The sequence below is a fragment of the Pomacea canaliculata genome, linkage group LG6, assembly GCF_003073045.1.
Source record: "Pomacea canaliculata isolate SZHN2017 linkage group LG6, ASM307304v1, whole genome shotgun sequence".
Lineage (NCBI taxonomy): Eukaryota > Metazoa > Mollusca > Gastropoda > Architaenioglossa > Ampullariidae > Pomacea > Pomacea canaliculata.
Window position 1 is genome coordinate 29,711,266 of NC_037595.1, and position 20,493 is coordinate 29,731,758.

The 20,493-nt window shown below is 37.1% G+C and overlaps 3 protein-coding genes across 3 annotated transcripts; 2 read left to right on the top strand and 1 right to left on the bottom strand.

Annotated features, from left to right (window-relative positions):
• Window positions 1–267: 267 nt before the first annotated feature.
• Window positions 268–9,635, top strand: LOC112565562 (protein OSCP1-like). Its single transcript, XM_025241078.1, has 10 exons — window positions 268–540; window positions 1,651–1,805; window positions 2,110–2,277; window positions 2,469–2,549; window positions 2,904–3,007; window positions 4,515–4,640; window positions 4,898–4,967; window positions 6,001–6,122; window positions 6,335–6,401; window positions 7,053–9,635. The coding sequence occupies exons 1-10, from the start codon at window positions 429–431 to the stop codon at window positions 7,158–7,160; spliced, it is 1,113 nt and encodes a 370-aa protein (XP_025096863.1). The 5' UTR covers window positions 268–428; the 3' UTR covers window positions 7,161–9,635.
• On the bottom strand, window positions 9,524–14,186 carry LOC112565563 (5-methylcytosine rRNA methyltransferase NSUN4-like). Its single transcript, XM_025241079.1, is given in 7 exon segments — window positions 9,524–10,236; window positions 10,497–10,625; window positions 11,156–11,304; window positions 12,170–12,307; window positions 12,988–13,186; window positions 13,188–13,658; window positions 14,028–14,186. Coding segments are annotated over 7 exon segments (1,461 nt in total). The 5' UTR covers window positions 14,127–14,186; the 3' UTR covers window positions 9,524–9,960.
• Window positions 14,187–14,255: 69 nt separating this feature from the next.
• On the top strand, window positions 14,256–20,345 carry LOC112565565 (ubiquitin-conjugating enzyme E2 J1-like). Its single transcript, XM_025241080.1, is given in 8 exon segments — window positions 14,256–14,406; window positions 14,935–15,008; window positions 15,708–15,839; window positions 16,049–16,133; window positions 16,710–16,815; window positions 17,459–17,579; window positions 17,876–18,380; window positions 18,382–20,345. Coding segments are annotated over 8 exon segments (1,497 nt in total). The 5' UTR covers window positions 14,256–14,375; the 3' UTR covers window positions 18,825–20,345.
• Window positions 20,346–20,493: the final 148 nt, after the last annotated feature.

Below are 20,493 nucleotides of genomic sequence, written 5' to 3' on the forward strand. Positions count from 1 at the left end.
ATTTCTGTAGAGGAAAATGTAACACGACATACACTTGGGTGTTTCCACGAACTTAAAATGCCGATGCACGTCCGTGGATGTTTCAATGCTCATTTGGTTAGAAAACCAGTTCAGTGTGCCATTTCAGCTAGAGTAAGATTTGTTGTTCTGGAAACTAAACTACCTTTAGAGCGTTGGACTATGTGATCAATAAATAAATTCTTGGTGCCCGTATGTTTCACGTAGTATTATGAACACATGCCGGGAACTTGGGGCGTCTGCTAAATGTCGTGAACCCTGAAGTCTCGCGAGACAGCCCTTAGAGATAACGCGATCAAGGGACGCTGTCCGCGTTTTCCGGCGGAAAGCTTTCACATCGGTGCTCTCTGCTTCGACGTTACTGTCGACACTTCTGAACCCAAGGGGGAAATATTATAAACCCAAGAAAGATGTCCGTGAAAACGCTTCCATTGCTTTTCCTCAACCTCGGAGGCGAGATGATGTACATTCTTGATCAACGTTTACGGGCGCAAAACGTTGCAGAAGAAAAGGCACAGAAAGGTAATAATAGAGGCGGCTGTCGTATGACAGAAAAATAATAATACCATATGAATTAGGCATTTGGTTTAGCGAAACTCATAAGAATTTTCGAAAGTCATCCTATACAGAATCATCTGCCTAGTAGACACACTCCCGCTTATCACTTTAAATTGGAATGAATTGGAAGGCCATGCGAACAGTTTTATATCCTTATAGTTATACATGTTGTAAAAGTAGCTGTTAGAGAAGGAGGTACTGTTGTACTGACACTGCTTTTATCGTCCCCTTTTAAAGTCACGTGTCTCGGTTTCACATTTATATTTATATTTTATTATTCATCAAATAAAAGAAAAACGGATAAAACAGATCTATATAAGTTTTGAAATGTTACCTGAAAAATTCGGTTTATATATAATGTTAGCTAAAAGTGAGTTTCAGTCAGCAGCAACTCTTTCTAGTAATGTTAGTTTGTGGAGAAAAATACATGTTGAGAGAAAAATACATGCATATCTATATCATCGTATCCATGAAATATCTTAAACATCTGAATAATGTCTCCTCTGATTCTCCTTTCCTTTAGAGAGTGGAGTCTTAAGTACTTCAGTCTATCAGTATGAGACATATCTCTATATTCTACTAATAGTTTAATAGTATATATGTCTTTGTACAATTTCCACTAATATTGATTGTCTTTTTTGGAATGGACACTAGATCACTTTCATATATTCCAAATGTGGACCCACAAGTGCTTTGTACAGTTTTAAAAATGTCTTCTTATTTGCCTACCACTTTTTGAATGTGCCAGTCAAAGGACAACTCACAATCAAAACTGACTTTCATGACATATGCTTTTACCATATGAACCTTATCATGCAATTTTATTTTGCATTTTGAATTATTTTTACCTAGATCCATGCCTTCACACATGAATGTATTGAAATATAATTCTGTCTTTCATAATCTCTTGTAAAATATCACTTTGTCAATGTCACTTTTAATCATTGTGCTATGAAATGCATCATTATATATTATCTGCAAACAACTTACATGTGCTGAACAATGCACTAGGTAAATCATTGATAAACATTATGAGCAATACCAGACCTAAAATACTTCCCTTATGCTTTCCAGTCCTGAATGATATTGTAGCTACAATGTTCAACAAGCGTTTCATGGATGAGTTATTTAAGCCCCAACTATTGTACTCCAAGAAGGCAATGCGCACTGTCTTTGACCGCTTGGCTCATGCCTCCATAATGCGACTCAATGCAGCTAGCATGGATAAGGTAAGTTTACCTTACTTCCTACTAAAACAAAAATAATGGAAGATGACATGGTTTTGCCATAATGGGGACATTATCATAGAGATTTGACAATAATGCAAGCAATTAAAACTGCTGGACTTTTTCAGGGTACGCTTAAGCAGTATGATAACTCACACATTCTGTCATTTGAGATAGTTGTCTTTCTTATTCTGTGATGGTTCTTTAAGTGCCATAGAAAACTCACCAAACATAATTTGAATTATAATTGCATAAGCTTTGCATTTGACATGAAGCATATTCTAAAGGGATGATACCTATATTCCAGCTTTATGACCTGATGACCATGGCATTCAAGTACCAGGTATCCTTATGCCTGCAACCCAAAGATGTGCTTCTCATAACCTTTAACCACATGGATGTAATACATAAATATGTAGAAAATGCTCCTGCTGTTCGCCAGCAAGTGGAGATGGTCTACAGGATGCTTATTGAGGTTTGTCAGCTGCAACGGCTAATGCACATTTTAAAAGTCAGTGAAAGCATATTTGATATATTGTATAGTTAAATGCAAGGAACTGTATAATGTTTACAACATTGTGAATATTAAATGTTGGTTTAGTAAAATGTAAGAATACTGTTTCCCCCACTAAAAAAAAGTGTTCTTGTACATACTGTTTTTTGTAGACATATGCATCACTTTCTGCTGGAGAGTTCCAGCTGATTCGACAGACGTTGCTTAGCTTTTTTCAAGACATGCATATCCGTGTAAGTATTGTGTTAGAATATTATGCTGTGTAGCAGAGTCTTCACTTGGATGTCTGTTATTCTTAATAAGCTCCTTGAAAACTAATGATATATTTGAGATATTCTTTGCCTAAGAGTGACAAAATGCTTTATGATAAACTGATCAGTCAGAATTAAGAATCATATAATGCCATACTGTACATCCTATCTCCTTGATTATGGATGACAGTTTTGTTATCATTAATTTTAATACTGTGAAATCCATATAAGCAGTAGGGTAGCTAGTCAACAAATGAAATCATTATCACAATGAAATGATAACCTGTATCCTGAGCAACCTGTATTGCTTTGTACACTCTTTCATTGGTGCAACAGGTCTCCATCTTCCTTAAAGACAAAGTTCAGAACAACACTGGTCGCTTTATATTACCACTGTCAGGACAGCTACCTTGGGGAACAGAGCCTCCAGGAATTATCAGGTAGTGTGCATTGCTTTTGATTCATCTTTCAGGCATTACTATGCGGTAGATTAATGGCTGGTAAGCTCCTTATGATTGTTTTAGGTATGCATAACCAGGTTAGAAACACTGAATAATATATTTTTACCCAAGTCATAAGGAATCTCAATTATAGCACTATGCCGTATAGTAAGAGATCTTAACATACATTCATGCTTTGACTGGTCCCAACTGATATGCTGTTTATTGGAACTGGGCTTGAATTACAACTGGATAGACACCACACTGACGAGCTCACACTTAGGCCTGTCTTGGTGGTGATTAGCAGGTCCTGCATGACTGTCCACTTTTGCCAGTCAGTTTGTCCTCAGTGTGAACCTTCCTCCAAGGTACCCTGAAAGATTTTAGGTGTCATGCTAGGTAATATGGCTGAACCAGTCAAGTTTATGGCTTCACATTTCGAGAATTGGTTCCTGCCATCATGCAACCATGCTGCATATAAAACCATTGGTTTTGCTCTCCTTGTACAAGATTCAAAGCAGTCTCCTCAAGCACTCAGTACTGTACTCATTGTGCTTTGATAACTTGAATGAGACTCTCATCAACCTTGAATTTTTACATCATACATCAGCTTCTCACGCCAGGCTCTATGGTTCCTTTTTAAAGTCAATGAAGATCTGTTTAGCTGTGCTTTTGAAGCCAGCCTGGTTTTCTGCTATCATTTCCTCAGTGGTGGTGCTGGGTAATGTTTAATGATACTTCTGTCTACAACACCATATGGTGAACATTGAGTGCTCATGTTACTTTATGGTACAAATGATGGAAATGGAAACAACACTGTAAAACTACCTCATGTTTTCTTGAACTGGCATGTCACACCATCAAAACTGTCTCTAACACTAAAGATGTAAAACTAAAAATCAAAAATATTATGTATAGGATGGGGAGGGGCTGCGCATATGTGTGGGCCATCGTACCAGGGACACTTAGGCCAGTGTAGCTGACCACCTGGTGATGTGTCCTTAGCAGTGCTGAAAGGCATAAACGGCTGGATCAATTTATTCATTCCCTGGCCAGCTGAGTGGTCATGGCAGAAGTGGGGGGAAGAGGTCAGCAGGAGGGGTTTCATTGGGAACGTGGCTGTAAGACTCATGGGTGGTTGTGGCTGAGGGTGTGCACAGGACAAGATGGATGGTGGTTTCACCACATTATGTATCTAAATCTCCAGAAGGGGTTCTTAATTGAGAATTCTAAGCATTTTTCTTTTAGGAATTATATCTGCTTTATAGCCACAAGCCCTATTTACCTTACATTTCTTTATTCATGGATGGTTCACACAAATGTATATTCAACATGATAGAAAGAGGAGTTAAATGTTTTCAGATTATTTTATGTAAAATTGTTCTTCAAAGCATAGCATGTTTTATTTGGTACTGTAGCCACATGTACAGTTTATCTGTAAAGGATTTTCTTATGAGAACTCCATTGGTAAGCATACGTTTTGATCAGCAATTAATTATTCTTTTAGAACCTTTGATGAGAGTGGAAACTGTAAAGAGACAAGCTTTCCAGCTCCTGTTGGTAATGTAAAGGCTGCGAGAGAAGGATCCTTTGACATGACAGGTGATCGTGTCACCAAACTTGGAACGAACATGTAAGGTGTACTGTTTTAAGATGATGTAGTATTTTCCAATGTTTTCAGTAGCAGCTTCACAAATAGTGCATAAAATGGGTTGGAAAGTTTTTAATAACTTTTGGAGGGTTCCTCTTTATTTTAAGATATAAGATAATTTTTTTTCTCTCATGTGTAAGTTTTGAGTTAATGCATTCATCTTTTACAGTAGACTTTTGCACTTTATGTTATATTTAATATTTATGGTAAATTATGTCATTATGTGATTCTTTTGTCAGGTATTCTGCCACAAGACCTACTGAAGCTTTGGGGGTGCAAAAATCAGGAAAAACAACAGTCTCAGATATTGTGAGCGGTTCTTGGTTGTATTTACTGTTATATGAAAACACACAAAATAATTGCTGATTGTTCGCTATCTGAAGGACAAAGGAAAGCCCTTACATTAATAATTAATATAGTTTTTATGCATTTTACCCTTTTCAATCACAGTCATCAAGGTGGCTAGGTATAGCAAGAAAAATACCACCACCTTCCCCAACCCGACCACCACCAGTGAATCAAACATACTGCTGTTTGATGAGATAACTCTAGAATAATTATAATTGTTGCTATATCTGTTTACATTCTGCCTACCATTAATAGTTCATTAATGCCACTTTTCCAGTAAAAGATGATCAGTTTCCGCTACTCCTTTTTTGAACTTATATTCCGTACTACAGCATGTACACCTTAGCTCTTCATTTCAAAGAAGTAACATCTGAAGCTAAGATGAAATATTGGTGTGCCTCCCCCTACCCATGCAATAAAAAGACAAGTTTTGAGTTGTGCACATGGGTATATGTGTGTTAGAGTGTGTGAGTGCCAATGTGCTTAGATTTTTCATAGCTAGAATTGCCCCTGATTAGGTCAGTCAGATTCAGTCTTGTTTGTTAGTATGTGCAAGCAATGGGAGAAAGAAGAGTGAACATTATGATTGAGTAGTAATGCACAAGTGCAGTGGCTATTAATTCCCTATAGTTTGCTTGAACATATATATGGTCAAAACATGACTTATGCTTCATGGTTGAGCAAGAAATCCTGAATGTAAGTGCTCCTGCAGCCTTTTGTCTTGCACCCAGTCAACTGAATACTGAGTAGTAGATGATGTTGATAGATAAGAGATTTTCACTTGCTGTGACTTCATATCATTTTAGGAATGGTTAGAAGGGAAGTTGATAGCGGGGTCAATTTGATACTACATGATAACTGCTAAGCCAGCTTAAGCAGCAGTTGGTAATGGTGTATTGCCTCTCTATGCATGATGAACTAAAATGATAAACTAACACATACTATTCAAACAAATAACAACCACTTTTGATGAAAGGATTGATGATGGTTGCAGGACTCTGCTCAGCCAGACCCACTTGCAAAGGCCCACCTAGATCTTCTTTCTCAGCTGATTGGAGCATCTGTCACTCGTGCAGAATTTCGTCTCAACCTTTTCAACACTGATAAAGAAGAAGAGTAAATGTTCCTCTGGCAGAGTACTATATATATTATTATTAAGATCACACAGTCAGCCATGCAACTGTATCACTTAGTGTCATTTCAGATGTCTATTTAATATAACATTGCTTTTAATCTTACCGTAGATGGGTAAAAAGTGATGAGATAACAAGATTTTTTTATCTACAACCATCTGTAGTCTTTACAAATATATTATGATTTTTTTTCAGACATGCAGCAGCAGTCAAGCTTACTGAGAAGACAGAATCACAGGTGGTGAAGATTGATGCCTCTAAGGTAAAACTACTTTGTCAACTTTGTTGATTCCTTTCTAGAAAATAAAAAAATAAAATAATAGAGGAAAAAAAAACTAGTCACTTAACATCGATTCTTGTACAGCTTAAAATTTATTACCTTTTCACATCCAACATTTATAATCAGCTCGGGCATTCATTTTATTCAGTTTTCAAGTCACTATTCATATTAAAAATAAATAAACAAGCAATGTCTGTTGGTAAATTTTCATATCAGCATTGCTGGCTGATAATGCCTCAAGCCTGGTTGGTTGGTTAACTGCAAAGACTTGTCCAGCAGAGTTTATTTTAATTAAATGCTTTGACCATTGAAGTCTTTAATGATTTGATGTTTTACCAGATTAGCCTGATATGACTATTACATGGGGTTTTATTTAAAGTTGTTCATCTGCTGCAGTATTTTTTTCCAATAATTTGCTTTTGTGATAAAAAAGAATAAAATTACTCCTTTGGGTTTTACTTTTTGTTTTTTGACACAGATCTAACTGCCCTTGAATGATGAGATATATGCCTGAGACTTAACTTTCTCTCTCATACACACACACTGTTTAGTGCAGGCGAAGCTTATAAAACTAAAAGTGCACCAAAATCAGTGTTTTTGATATGTATATATATGGATGGTAATGACTTGCAGGAGCATCGAAGCACAGAGTTAAACCGAATAATGGGAGAAATGACAGTCAGTGAGAGTGGAGCTTGTGGTGACACAGATCTGCTTGACCTCATGGACAGTGCCAGCTGAAAAGCCAATTCCATGTTAATGATAAAGGCAAGACTGACTCAAAGCCACACGCAATTATTTTTTTGGTTCATAGGGTGAATTGGTGGCTGAATTAATAATAATAACAAAATGCAAAATTTGTACAGCACATATACTCCTAAGGAGCATGCTCTTAGCTCTTATGAAGAAGAATGAGACATGGGCAACATACGAGGGGCAGGAAAATAAACATGAACTACGAAAGAATAAACAACAGTACTGATGACGAATAAATAGAAATACAGAAAATGCAAAGAGGAACCAAGTAACAAAGACTGAGAGTATTGAGATTTTACATAAGTAGCAATAAGAAGGAAAGGGTGAAGTGGGGAGTAAGAGGGACTAGCATTGTGGAGACTGGTGTTGGGAATAATGTTTAAGGAAGAGAGGCATGTTTTCAGTCTACATTTAAAGGATTCAATAGTGGACAGGTAGTGGATATGGAAAAGGAGAGAGTTCCATTGTTTTTCTGCACAGTAGCTAAAAATTGTGATGATCAGTAGAGCTTTGCCTGTATGCCAAACAGCTGTTAAATCTTGTCACATAAATGCAGAATTTTTTGAAGTTTTAAAGTGTTTGAAATGAATTTTCTCTCCTTTCCCCCTCATTTAACTCTTTAAAAATCTCGAAGTTTCTTGCTCATCCAGCAGGTAAACATGGTATTGACTAGTCATGCTAAACTAAACCTTTTTGTACATCAGGCTGCTGAATAGGAAAAATAATCATCTACTTTCATGAGTTAAGTGTTATTCAATTTTGAGGTTTGGTCCTTTCACAAAACTAGGTAATCAGAGGGAAGCTGTGTTTTGGAGACATTTTATTAAATAAATCCAGCAGCAGCTTGTGTGGCTTAACATTTGATAAATGTATTTATTAAAAGAAGAGAACTGATTCTCAGGTGAACGGTAAAGGGTTCTCAGTTTACTGTCAGATTGTTGGTGCACTGTAATCTGTGAACTGTTAAGCATATCTTGGAAATTTCTTGTGTTTTTCCCAGAGACTGCCTCAGACTATGTCCATTTATAATTGAGATTGTTTGTAGTATTTAATGCCTGCCGTTCACTATAAACTTTATGTACATTTCCCACACATAAAAAGAACTATTGCATGAAGCTTTGTTGAAAGTTGTGCTGTCTCTAACAGGATTCATTTTTGCTGCTTTGTTGACAAAGCTTCTTTGAGCATTAGATACTGGTAAGGCCAAAGAATACACAGCCTAGTTTTCACCCTTGACTGCTTTCAGCACTGTAGAACCACAGAAAGTGTAATCTTTAGCCTGTCAAATTGAAGCATTACTCAAACCTGCTAGAGGGTTATATTATTAATCTTATATTGTGTCACATGTCAGCAAAGTAAGAATAAAAAAGGAAGATATTAGGATTGCTGCAGGTATTTAAATGCACAGTGCTCAGGAAGGGTACTGAACAGTTGCTGCAATGGAAGAAAGGCTACCATTTGCTTGAATCTTGGGAAAGCTTCCATATGCTCATATACTGGAAAGCGCAAAATGTAGCTGTGATATTTTACATATGTATTTTATAGTGCATACAAAAATGTGAAAATGCGTGCATCAGTTTGTTACAGTTATTATGAGATTCTTAAGAACATTTTGTATAAGAATCTTTTAAACTTTAAATGAATGTTGATTGAAGTAATAGATTTTATTGCCTATTACATTCTGATTTAAGGGCAGTTTGCCCCAAAAGAACTACACCAAAACAGTTTTAATATAATTATTCTTGAATGGACATTAATCAAAACAAATTTATGTTGGTATGTGAACAAACATTCCATATTAAATATTATCACCTGCAGACATGATTATTTGCATAAGAATTATAAAAAAAAAAAAACTGTGTCATTCATAGGGCGATTGGTTGCAGAATGGTGAACCCTCCCTTGCCACCAATGTAGCAAAAAAACATTAGGTCCTGGCTTTTAATCTATTAGAAGGCTGACAATCATGAAGCAAGTTTACCCAGCCTGGGCCACCTGCCAACAATAGCTAATATCTTATATTCATAGTTTCAGGATGGGCCTACACAAATCTTTTTTAACATCCAGTAACAACAGCCTCTTTTGGGAATTCCTGATACAACTTTACTTACTTGGGGGTAAATTTGTCTGTTGTGTAGACTTAACCTGCTATAGCTCTCCACCCAAATTAGGAACCCATTCACCCAAGGGTAAATCATCACCCTTTCCCTTTAAAATCATCGGGAAGTGGAAGCATTTTACTATGAAATAAATCAACCAACCTTCACACCAAACTGACACTTTACAGCTGTTGTGCAATGTTTTCATCACTAGCTCATCACTCCAGAGTGTAAACATGAAACACTTTGTGAAGGTATCATCAATGCATGGGTTTTTTTTTTTATGTTCACTTTATTTCAAACATCCGTCCATCCACTATGAAGAGATTCATTATTGTATATAAAGCTTGATACATCTCTTGTGTAATAAAACAGTTACAGTATGTGTTTCCTTGACTGTGAATATGTGTATACTAAAAGGAGATAAACCTGAAGCCAGTCAGAACAACATGTTCCTTCGCCTAAATGGTTCAAGTAATCCTCTCTTTTTCATCTCATTCCAGGATCTACGTTCTCCAAGTTTTTCCCAACCATATTCCTTTCACTAACAGTCTCTGCAGCCCTTTTGTTTGTCTTCTTCATCTTGCCTCTTGCTCCATGAATTTTTGTCAACTTCTTGATCACTCGTCTATAAGTTCACATGCACCGTACCAAACACACTAAGTTGTTTTCATGCTTCCTGCATCCTACCTAAGACGTTTTAGCTTGCAGAAGTACATTGGTCCAAAATTATTCACCAAAGAAGGTAAAACAAGCTGTCCAAGTCGTGTGCTTTTGTGAAACTTAAAAAATGGTTGTAAAAGTGTTGCAAGAGGTGAAAGATTCTCTACTACAACATCTAAATCTGAGGTTTCCCAGAGCTCTTCTACAGCTGCTTGCACCACTCCATCATTCTGAGCTGGTGCCAGGGTGCAGGTAGAGTATACTATGGATCCTCCTGGTTTGCACGACCGGATCCTGCCCTGCAGATTACAGTGATAATTACAAAAAATGATTTAGCTAGTACTTGCTAAAGTCAATAAGTGAGGAAATAGATTTCAGTCTCCTAACACCTTTTTTCAAAAGATACATGTATGACTGATGCACGTTGCTATGCATAATATGTATCTGTACTAGGCAGCTGAATAGCATTTCTAACCACATGAAAAAGTGAAACATTCATTAAGAAATACAAAGATAAGGATTAAGAAAAGTGAAGCATGGAGAGGTGCAGCAATGAAACTGACATGAGAAGATCCTTCTGAAGACTTGTAAGTTGAAGACGTTCCTTGATGCGACTAGGCTTAAACAAGTTGTTGTCCTCCTCTTGTAGGACATGACGATCGCTATTACAGGGTACATCTACCAGCACCTGCAACACCTCATCATAATCAGTGGTTATGTTTCATCCTCCACAGCAGACTTGTTTATTAATGACTGGTGTGTGTGTGCTCATACAGAATGTCATTAAACAAATGGTCAAAAGATATTTTAAAATCTGCTTAAACAACCAAAGTTTTCTTTACTGAGGTAAATGTTTCAAACATCCTGAACTCTACATTTGTTGAGCAAGGAGTTCTTTGTCTTTTTTTCAGCTGAAAGGCTTTGGCCACATGATTCCACAATGCACCCATAACAATATGAAATACAACCACAGCATGGTCGAGATTGGCGCAAATCCTTGAGTGTTTAAATGGGATCATAAAACAGTTGTTCTACTGACCAGATTGCTATTTGATTACCTTTATGTATGCATGCGAGTTGTACGTAAGAAGGGGCTGTATGTTCATGACAGACTGTCTAATGCACCACTGAAAAATGTTTAGAGTATGATTGAGTCAGATTTTATTTATCCCAGAGGGCAATTAGAGGAATTTTTTATTGAACAACTCTATCCTTCACCTTATCAAAAGCTGGCACATTAAACAGCTTGCCATTCTTATTCTGCACATGAACCAACGCTGCAAGGAGATCTTTAGGAACATAGCTTCGCAGGACTGAATAGAGCCGATCTATGCGGGAATAACTGACGTCATTTGCAGTAAGACGACCTAGGAAAAAAAGACCATTGATTTTATGTACTGTTTGCTGATGTTATCAATTGCTGTTGCAATTTCTTTCTAAATTGCTCACTAATGCTACCCACCCTCCCTACAAAAAACTAAAAAAAAAAAAAAAAGACCTTAAATTTTAAAAGTGGAACTTCTTCTGGCTGACATAATTGGATGGTCTCGTCTGTGAGAGGGAAGGTAGGAATACATGCGGAGCGGACTACTAGGTGTCCAATCATCTCCAACTACTACCCGGACAAAGTCAGGGTGGAGATCAAAGTCAACTCCGACTAGCCTAGCAATAAAACGTCTTTCTCGCCCGACCAGTACTTGCTGTAGGGTCTGACAGCTGAGTCGAAATGGCTTCTATCTGAACATACTCTCATGGTTAAGACTGAATGTAATCTCCACAAACAAAAATAGAATATATAAAGGAGAGAAGGATAAACAGCCCTAATGACAAAAACATAAAGACAACTGAATTTTCAAACTTTATTTTTGCTTTATTGCTTTTTTATTTTTCTCTATATCTCCTATTTTTCTTTCCTCACAGCAGGGATATCAATATTCGGCTTATAGTCTGTGCTTACATCTACCGTCTATGTGTGCATTCCACCTAAGTTCCCTTGCACATGCGAAACCATTTTAAAAAACGCCCACAAAAAGTTCTGCCTTTAAAAGTATTGCATCCAATAAATACTAACCACAGTATTATCTCCTCAGATAGATCAATAAAGAACAACAAATTACATTAACAGCTCTGTAATTTGTTCTACAAAAACATCACACCCAGAGGATATCATTCCTTTTCATTATTCTGCATCTTTATTACAGTATATTATCAAAGCATGTGTTTTCATCTTACCTCCTTGGGTTATTAGCAGCTGTAACATAGCTAAAGTTTTGCCACCTGGTGCAGCACAAAGATCAAGCACACTGTCGTTGGGTTGAACCTCGAGTGCCAAGACAGGCAAAACAGATGCCCCATCTAGCAAATAGTAATCTGAAAGGAAAGTGTATGACTTATATGATGGATCTGGCTATCAAAAATAAATGTCATACAACTTACAGTCAATGCCTGTTAAAGGCAGTAGCAATCAGAATCACATAGTAAATAGTCTACGCATGCCTAAACTCCTAAATGTTAGGGATTTTCAAGACAACTTAACTGAGATAGTCTTAAAACAGACAATTTCTATGATGTAAAGAATATCAATTTTACTAAATACTTCCAAACTGTTGTAGAGTCTAGTGCTATAAAATTGCCATAAAGCATAATGCATCTGACAGAAACAAAAGGTACTGTGTTTCTACATTCAGCACAACAAAAACAAAAAAAATCATTTGTTATTGCCAAAGTTTTGGTCAAACATTCTTTTCTAAACAGCTTTAAGAGATTACAATGTTGATGCTGGAGGTATTTAAGCTAGGTCTTCAGACAAGTTTAGCAATCAGTAATTTTTAGAGTAAATATTTTTCAAAAATCAAGACGTATAGCTTTTTCTCACCATCTCAGTATCCTTCCCCAGATCTCTTTTGATAAAAATAAAGAATTTAAATTGTACATTTACATTCTATTTGATAAATTGTCACTGTTGCACTAACCACAGTTGCATTTTTTAACTAGATTACATCCAGTACATTCAACAAATTAAATTGAATAGTGATGTAGAATCAGCTTACTCAGCAGACCCATGTCATTTGCTCTTGGTGATGGAAAGTCTGAAACATCACCAGATTTGAAAGTCATGACCTTCAGAGTTTTGGAAAGGGCAGGAAGATGCTCTGGCAAGATTCGTACTGAAATAGGCCGGTCTTCATAGGTACTGTACATTTTTTCTTCTTCTTGCAGTAAAGCTTCTCTCTCAGAGAAGACTTGTCTGTGTAGGTACAAAGTACTGTAAGTCTGTGTTGTTATAGACAGTATCAGGTGTGAAGACATTCTGCAAATGTTCTGTCTTGAAGTCTTCACTATTGTCTTTATCAATTTCTTTTGATTCATAATCAACACCCATTGAATGATCAGTCTGGTCTTGAGATTGATCTTTGAAATCAATCACTCCTCCTTCCGTCTCCGCTTTTTCTTTTCGTGCTTGAATTTCAGCAAGCAGTTTACTCTCCATTTTAGTGACACTTTTGACAGAAGAATCTATGATGTCCACAGCACCAAGCTGATGTAATTGCTGTATGGTACTGTCGGTGTCTCCAAAGTTGTTTACAATGGCTACATACTTTGGCAAGGACAATAATGCGACTCGAATTGAGGGCCAGTGCTCTCCATGTACTGGCTTGTAGAAAGCATCAAAGTGGTCAAGTGCCAATTCACACGAAGTCTTTGGTCGAAGGTTGACAGCCTGTACATTTCAAAAATTGATATCAATGATTTGATCAGCCAGTAAATTCTTTCCATTATTCCTCGTTTTACTCTTAGAAACACCATGTACTTCACTTAACACTATAAATTTACCTTATAAACGCTCTATAGTACATTTGTTTGGCCCGTGAGGAATTTGAATGTGTACGTGTGCATGGGACAATATAGAGCACTGCTCTGCACAAAGAGGTGTATTAGATGGAATATGGCGTGTGCATGAGAGCTTTTATTTATATTCTGTATGAAAACATCTTATCAGATTCTGAGGTTAAACATCCCATCCTTTACAACGATTTCTCGTTTGTTTACAATCAAAGCCAATTCTTGTTGTATTTAAAACGATATATACCCATTTCTTTTTATATCTGTACCGTTTCTGTACAACCAGCAAAAATCGATCACGTCCAAAAGAATATCCGGAATATTTCAAAAAGTTTAGTGACTGCATGGTGCAGATGTTGCTTTGACCATACACTACGGGACGCGAACTTTGTAGCACCTGGTTGTCACAGAATTAATGATTGGCTTCCTGCTCCACGATGGTTCTAAGGACCAATCGTTGAAAGTTTTACAAGGCTACGTGTTATTTCTGCGGAAGCCACGTCAAGATCAGCAGACGTCAACAAGGTTCCAACAATTCGTGAGCCTAGCGAAAATATAGGAATTGCTTGTGAAACCAAGCGGGTGCTTTGTCAAAATGCAGGGGCAGTATAATATGCGCAGTCCAGGTAACCTACTAATAATTATTCTGTTTATCTTCGTCCTTTCGTTTCATGATTGTTGGACACCTTTCTGTACTTATGTCAAGATTCTTACCATGGAAGTATGATGTTCTTACTAGGAATGCTTTATTGTTGGCAATACTCAAGGAGGAAGAGCGAGAAATGATCACAAAATTGTGTCATCAAAACGTACACAAATTTCCAGACAACATAGCACTCTTTCTATAAAATTTAAGTTTCTGTTCTGTAATTTAAATAATTCTTTTCTTAGCCTGTGTATTTCTTCAAAAATATTGGCAAAGTCGGGATCATCTCTTACAATCAAATGAAATAATAATTGCCTAATCTTGCCATATCGATCATAATAAAGAATATGAAAGTGGAGTACCATTAAAATCTCATCTACTGCATGTTCGGATATATTGGAGGATTTAATTTTGTTCCTAATGGAAAGAGATATTACAACATTATAATTGTCAACGATGTTTGCAAAGAAACATGTATTCTAAACCATTTATTTTGGTTTGTTAAAAGCTGTTAAAAGGCTGATGAAGGAAGCCCATGAACTGAAAGATCCAACAGAACTGTACTATGCACAGCCTTTGGAAGTGAGCAATAAATTAGTCTACAGAATGGAAAGAATGGGAATGAGTGAATGAAATGAGTGTCTAATAAAGAAACACTTAAGATATGTAACCAAGAGATTTTTTTTTTAAAATCTTCAGAGCCATATAGAACTGTAGCATATAAAACTGCCAATTTAATATTACCAGATGACCAAGCTGTTAGGAGCTACAAATGCTCTTTAAACTACTGCTGTGGTCAGTGAGTTAATGACACTGCTGCTAGGGGCTTCATTGATAATGGGTGCATCCTTCCTGGATGGCTATATAAGGATCTGTAAAAAAAGCCCAACTATCATTTTTTTGTTTGGTTCAATGGCTATGATATATGCACTTTGCTGTTATTATTAATTTTGCTCGTTTGCTGCTTGAGCGCCTGGTTTGTCAGCTGTTAATCATGGTTTGTTCTTTTTGTCAACAACATGGAGGATTTTTGCACATTTGTTACCGAGTCAAATTCTCTTTCATTCACACATGCAGTTCAGTAGTGGCGACCTCAGGGCAGCTTGTAATCCATTCACTGGTTTAGCTAAAGAGCAGTTGTAGCTTTTATAAGTTTCTAATAGTTGGGTACTCTGTGAAATATCAAAGGACGAGAATTTACGAGAAATTCATTTTTCCATAACTGCTATCTAAGTGAAGATGTGTTTGCTTATTTTTTTCCCATTCATATTATGTACTCAGGACAACTTGTTTGAATGGCACTTTACATTGCGTGGTCCAGAAGACAGTGATTTTGATGGCGGCATATACCATGGACGCATTGTCCTTCCACCAGACTATCCTATGAAGCCACCAAGTATTATCTTACTAACAGTAAGTAAGAAAATTTATTTCTGTGAGAATTACAGCAGCATGACTAAACTAAAGGACTAAACTAAAACTACATGATAATCTGATTTAGCTATGATGAATGACTTTTTCACTATTTTTGCTTCATTTTTGAATGGCTTCTGTTGTAATGTGCAGTTCCCTTTTATCAGTATTTTTTGTGTGATGTGGTTATTTTTTTTTTTACTTTTTAGCCAAATGGAAGATTTGAAACCAACAAAAAAATATGCCTTAGCATTTCTGGTCACCACCCTGAGTCCTGGCAGCCTTCATGGTCCAGTGAGTATTTGTAATTCTGCAATACCCTTTACATCCCAGAATGGAAAATATTTTGGAACGTAGACTTGTATATCAGTATGCTTTAAATCCTCTGCAATTTCTTTTTTAATTATAGATGCATACTTGTTTTTAGTCATATATAAACAACCATGATACAGGTGTTTACTGCACTTTTGAAATCGCCCATTTTGTAAATAATTTTGACGCCACAAATTATATTTATGCTTCAATCAAAAGGCAGATTAAAACTATAGTTTTTGGGCTCTGTAGCTTCACTATTTTTTGTATCTTCGGTGTATTTCACTCAGATGGGGAGCAGAAGGTTTGTTAAATCACACAACTGAAAAACCCCTTAGGTTCTTGCCCTTCCCACCTATCCAGCAGAAATAGGTACCTAATTAATCAGGGATGATAAAGTGGTGGAAGTATAGGTCTGAGCTCTGTCTTTTATATGACATGCCCTAGATATGGGGAACCACTTACATTCACTGCTCCTAAGTGCACTATGCTAGGGGGTTCTTTTCTTGTCATTTTTAAAGACAGGTTAGCATCAGACATTTCTTTATATGGTTGCAGTCCGTACAGCACTTTTGGCCATTATTGGATTTATGCCAACTCATGGTGGTGGAGCCATTGGTTCCCTTGACTACACTCCTGAAGAGCGCAAGGTTTTGGCCAAGAGGTAAAGTAATATCTTTTAATTTCCAGCTCTTTTGATATTTATTTTACTATATTTTACATATACCAAATAATACCAAATAGATTTTTCACCTATTTTCTTGCTTACAATGCTCATTTTTTAGCAGATTTCTCAAAATATCCACTTAAAACCTATAAAGTCTCATGTTCTCATTGTGTCATTCTTCTTGTTCCTAATCACCCCCAGTGGAGCATAGGGCCACAATCATTGTGTCATTAGTCGATAACAAAACCATACACTAGTGTGAAGAAGATTCTGGTGGGCTTTTGGGAAATCTGGTGATAAATGCTTGAAATGCTCATCAATATTTGTGTCTCAGGTGTTTAGGTTTATAAAATTCTATGGCTATAAAATAGGATATTATCTTGTAAGACCAACAGACTATAGCTTATCTTCATAAATATTGAAAAGAAATTTAGCAGAATTTGCTATTTAGAGCTGCTTTTGAGTGTCCTTATGACTTTTGTCGTGATGATGTCACTATTACAATGAGGAGATGGAAGCAGCATAATATGATGATTTAAAAACATTTCTGTTACCTGTTGGTTAAAGATAAATGTACACAGGTCTCAGGACTGGAATTGTCCTGATTGTGGTGATTTAAGATGCAAGATGTATAACACAGGTCTCAGGACTGGAAATGTTCTGATTGTGGTGATTTGAGCTGTAAACTCAAGCCACTGACTGCTGCATCAGAGAAAGCATCCAAAGAAGCAAAAGAACTTGCAGCACAAATAAACTTTTCTGTAAGTAAGGTGCTGATTACATGGTTGATTATGCATTAAACTTTGTTTCTTTAAACTCATAAAACCATCCTTATTAAGTTTTTTTTTCCCTTTTTTTAGCTGTAACAAAGAAAATTGTATCATTGTAAATTTCTGTTAGATATTTGTTTTTGAAATTATTTCGAGGAACGTTTTGCCAGAGTACAATTTTTAGTTTTAGTCGATCTGAGCTTAGCTTAGTGGCTGCCAAACTTCCTAAACAGTTTTTCTAGCCACTGGATTTCATTACAAAGTAATTACCATCATACTTTCTACAGGGGGAGAAAACTATCAAGTCAGATACAAGTGGAAGTGATGAGCCTAAATCAACACCGAATAGCACTGCTGCAACAGCAGCACCTGGCAGTGGAAAGGACACTGCAGGAGCATTTCGCCCACTACTTCCTGGGGCTCAGTTTCCTTGGCCAGTTCCCCCTGGATGGCCTCTAGCAGGAACAAATAATTGTTTGGGTGCTGTTCCTCGTTTTCCTTACCCGCCCTACTGTATGCCTCCAAACTTTGCAGCATCTAACAGCCAGAGAGGAACAAGCAGTGGAGCCCAGCAGATGCCCTTTTTTCCACCGGCACCATTTTTTCCTCCCTTCTTGGGAGGAATGCCTCCATTTCCACCAACCCACTGTGCTCAGGCATCACACCCCCAGACTCCTGGGGCAAGCCAGACATCACAAGTTGATCAGCCTGCTCCCAGCACCTCAGTGAGCTTGCCCAGCCACCACATCCTCCTTGACACCACCGTTGGATTCTTCCCCATCACCAGACGTTAAAGTGACTTCTTTTTCTCCTGCTGCTTCGCCAGTCATGGTGCCAAGTTCTTCAGATCCAAGTGTTGAGCAGGTTGGATCTACAAGTTCTTCAAGCTTTGGCAAGTCCACCTCTGGTACTTCTTCAGTTCCATCTGAGGCTGCTGCTAGTTCTTTATCCACTATGCAGCCAAACCCAAATGCTGCCACGCCCTCTTCAGCAAGCACCCAGCCGACCACAGAACTGCGGCAACGTCAGATGCAGCCAACATCTCCATCGTCTCAGTCAGCAGGAACAGCCACAGGCATGAGCAGGGGGGACAGTAACAACAGGCAGCAACACTCAGATGGTACAGCTATTTTCATCATGATGATTTTGTTAGGCGTAGCAATAAGTCTTCTGCTGGTTCGACGTCTGTATCTCTGTTACCTAAGTTCAGACATGCAGGACATATTTGAGGAGTGATGATCTTTTCACATGAGGACAGACTGTTAATGAGGCTGCAGTCTCATTTTGGGAGTGAACTGGCATGATGAGACAAAATGTTTTTGAATTCAATTGTGTGTTAATGCTAGCAAGTGTGCAATAAGTGCTTTGTTGAGAGCCATGAGTTCTATGTCATGCTGGATTTATTCCTTTTACTGTCACTGAACATTTCCGGATGACAGTGACCTGTGTGTGTGAGAGAGAGAATGGGCTGCTATGAGCATTTTGTGTTTGATTCATTTTATTCATGTTATATTTTATCTGTCACTATGTGGGAAAACAGAAGGCAGTTGTAAAGTTCCATTTGAAGTCCAATATGGTTTTGTTATTTTAGGTTACTCCAGATATACTAGTCTGATTAGATTTTAAAAATATTTTTGTTCTGATTGCATATAAATGTGAACTGTGCATGCGGTCTGAAAGAATGGGAGAATAGTAAATCACCTGTTGACAAAGATTTATAAGCTACCAAGTTCCTGAGTATTGAGTAGGTGACTAGTAAAATTGCACTTCTCAAGTATCTGCCTTACAGGATCTTAACTGATGGTAAGAAGGCATGCAGCCTTTGTTCAAAAGTATTTTAATTTTGATTGGAAAAGATGGGTGAAAGCTTCATCTTAATGAGGGTTAGATGGCTATGCATGAATGCCTGAGTAGTGAATTACTTCACACTCATTTTCATGCGTGTTAAAATAATCTTTGCATCTTGAATATCAAAAACAAAGTTTCTTCGCCTGAACTTTTATGAAGGATTGGGTATTTTTTTGTGATGCATTATTTTGTAATTTTGAAATGTTATGTTGCTTTTTTTGTTAATATTAGGTGCAATAGTTTCTTCTGAGGTGTTGGTTTTACAATTTTGCAATAGGTAGCATCACTTTAGTAATATTTTAGCATTGAAATCTCATTTTCAGAATAGTTTGGTATCTTACGGGGTAAGTGGCACTCCATCACTGAAAGATTGAAGTAAAAGGCATTCCATTACTGAAATTCCAGGCTGTCCCAGGAATAGAGTTCAAACAGGACTTTATTCTCAAAGTTGACTATTTTGATGCCTGCTTGAACTGTTGACTGAAAAAAACCTTTCCGTCCACAGCCTTCCAAGGAATGTTACGGGTGGCAGGCAGTAGTCAGCTGTGTTCCATCTTTAAGCCATGCCTGATCATACTGGTCTTTCCTGTCTCTAGATTATATATAATTTTTGGGTCTCTCCCCTCTCTAGATGTATGTATAATTTGTAGGTGCATGTGTGATTCATCATGTACCTAAAAACAGAAAAGAGGAAGAAAAACAGGTCATAATTTTGTTTCTGCATTGCTCAATATTTTAGTCCAGTCTGTGCCGAAAGAGTGGTTTTGAGACAATGAGTACCTTTTAGGTAAGAGACTGTGATTCTTTTCTGTGAAGCTTAGCCTCTGTGCATAGCCTTCCTTTGAAATAATTACATTACAACTCAAAAAGAATTTTTTTTTTTTTTTTGTAAATAAAGATTTGAGAAAATGCATGGCAAATTAGACTGTTTTAAGCAGTTTGTGTGCACTTTTTGTTCAGAAGTAATTGAAAAGTGAAAGAACAGTCTTGCATCACAATGTAACACTATTACCATTGGATATTTGGTCGTTTCAGATAGTCTCAGAGTGGGACTTGG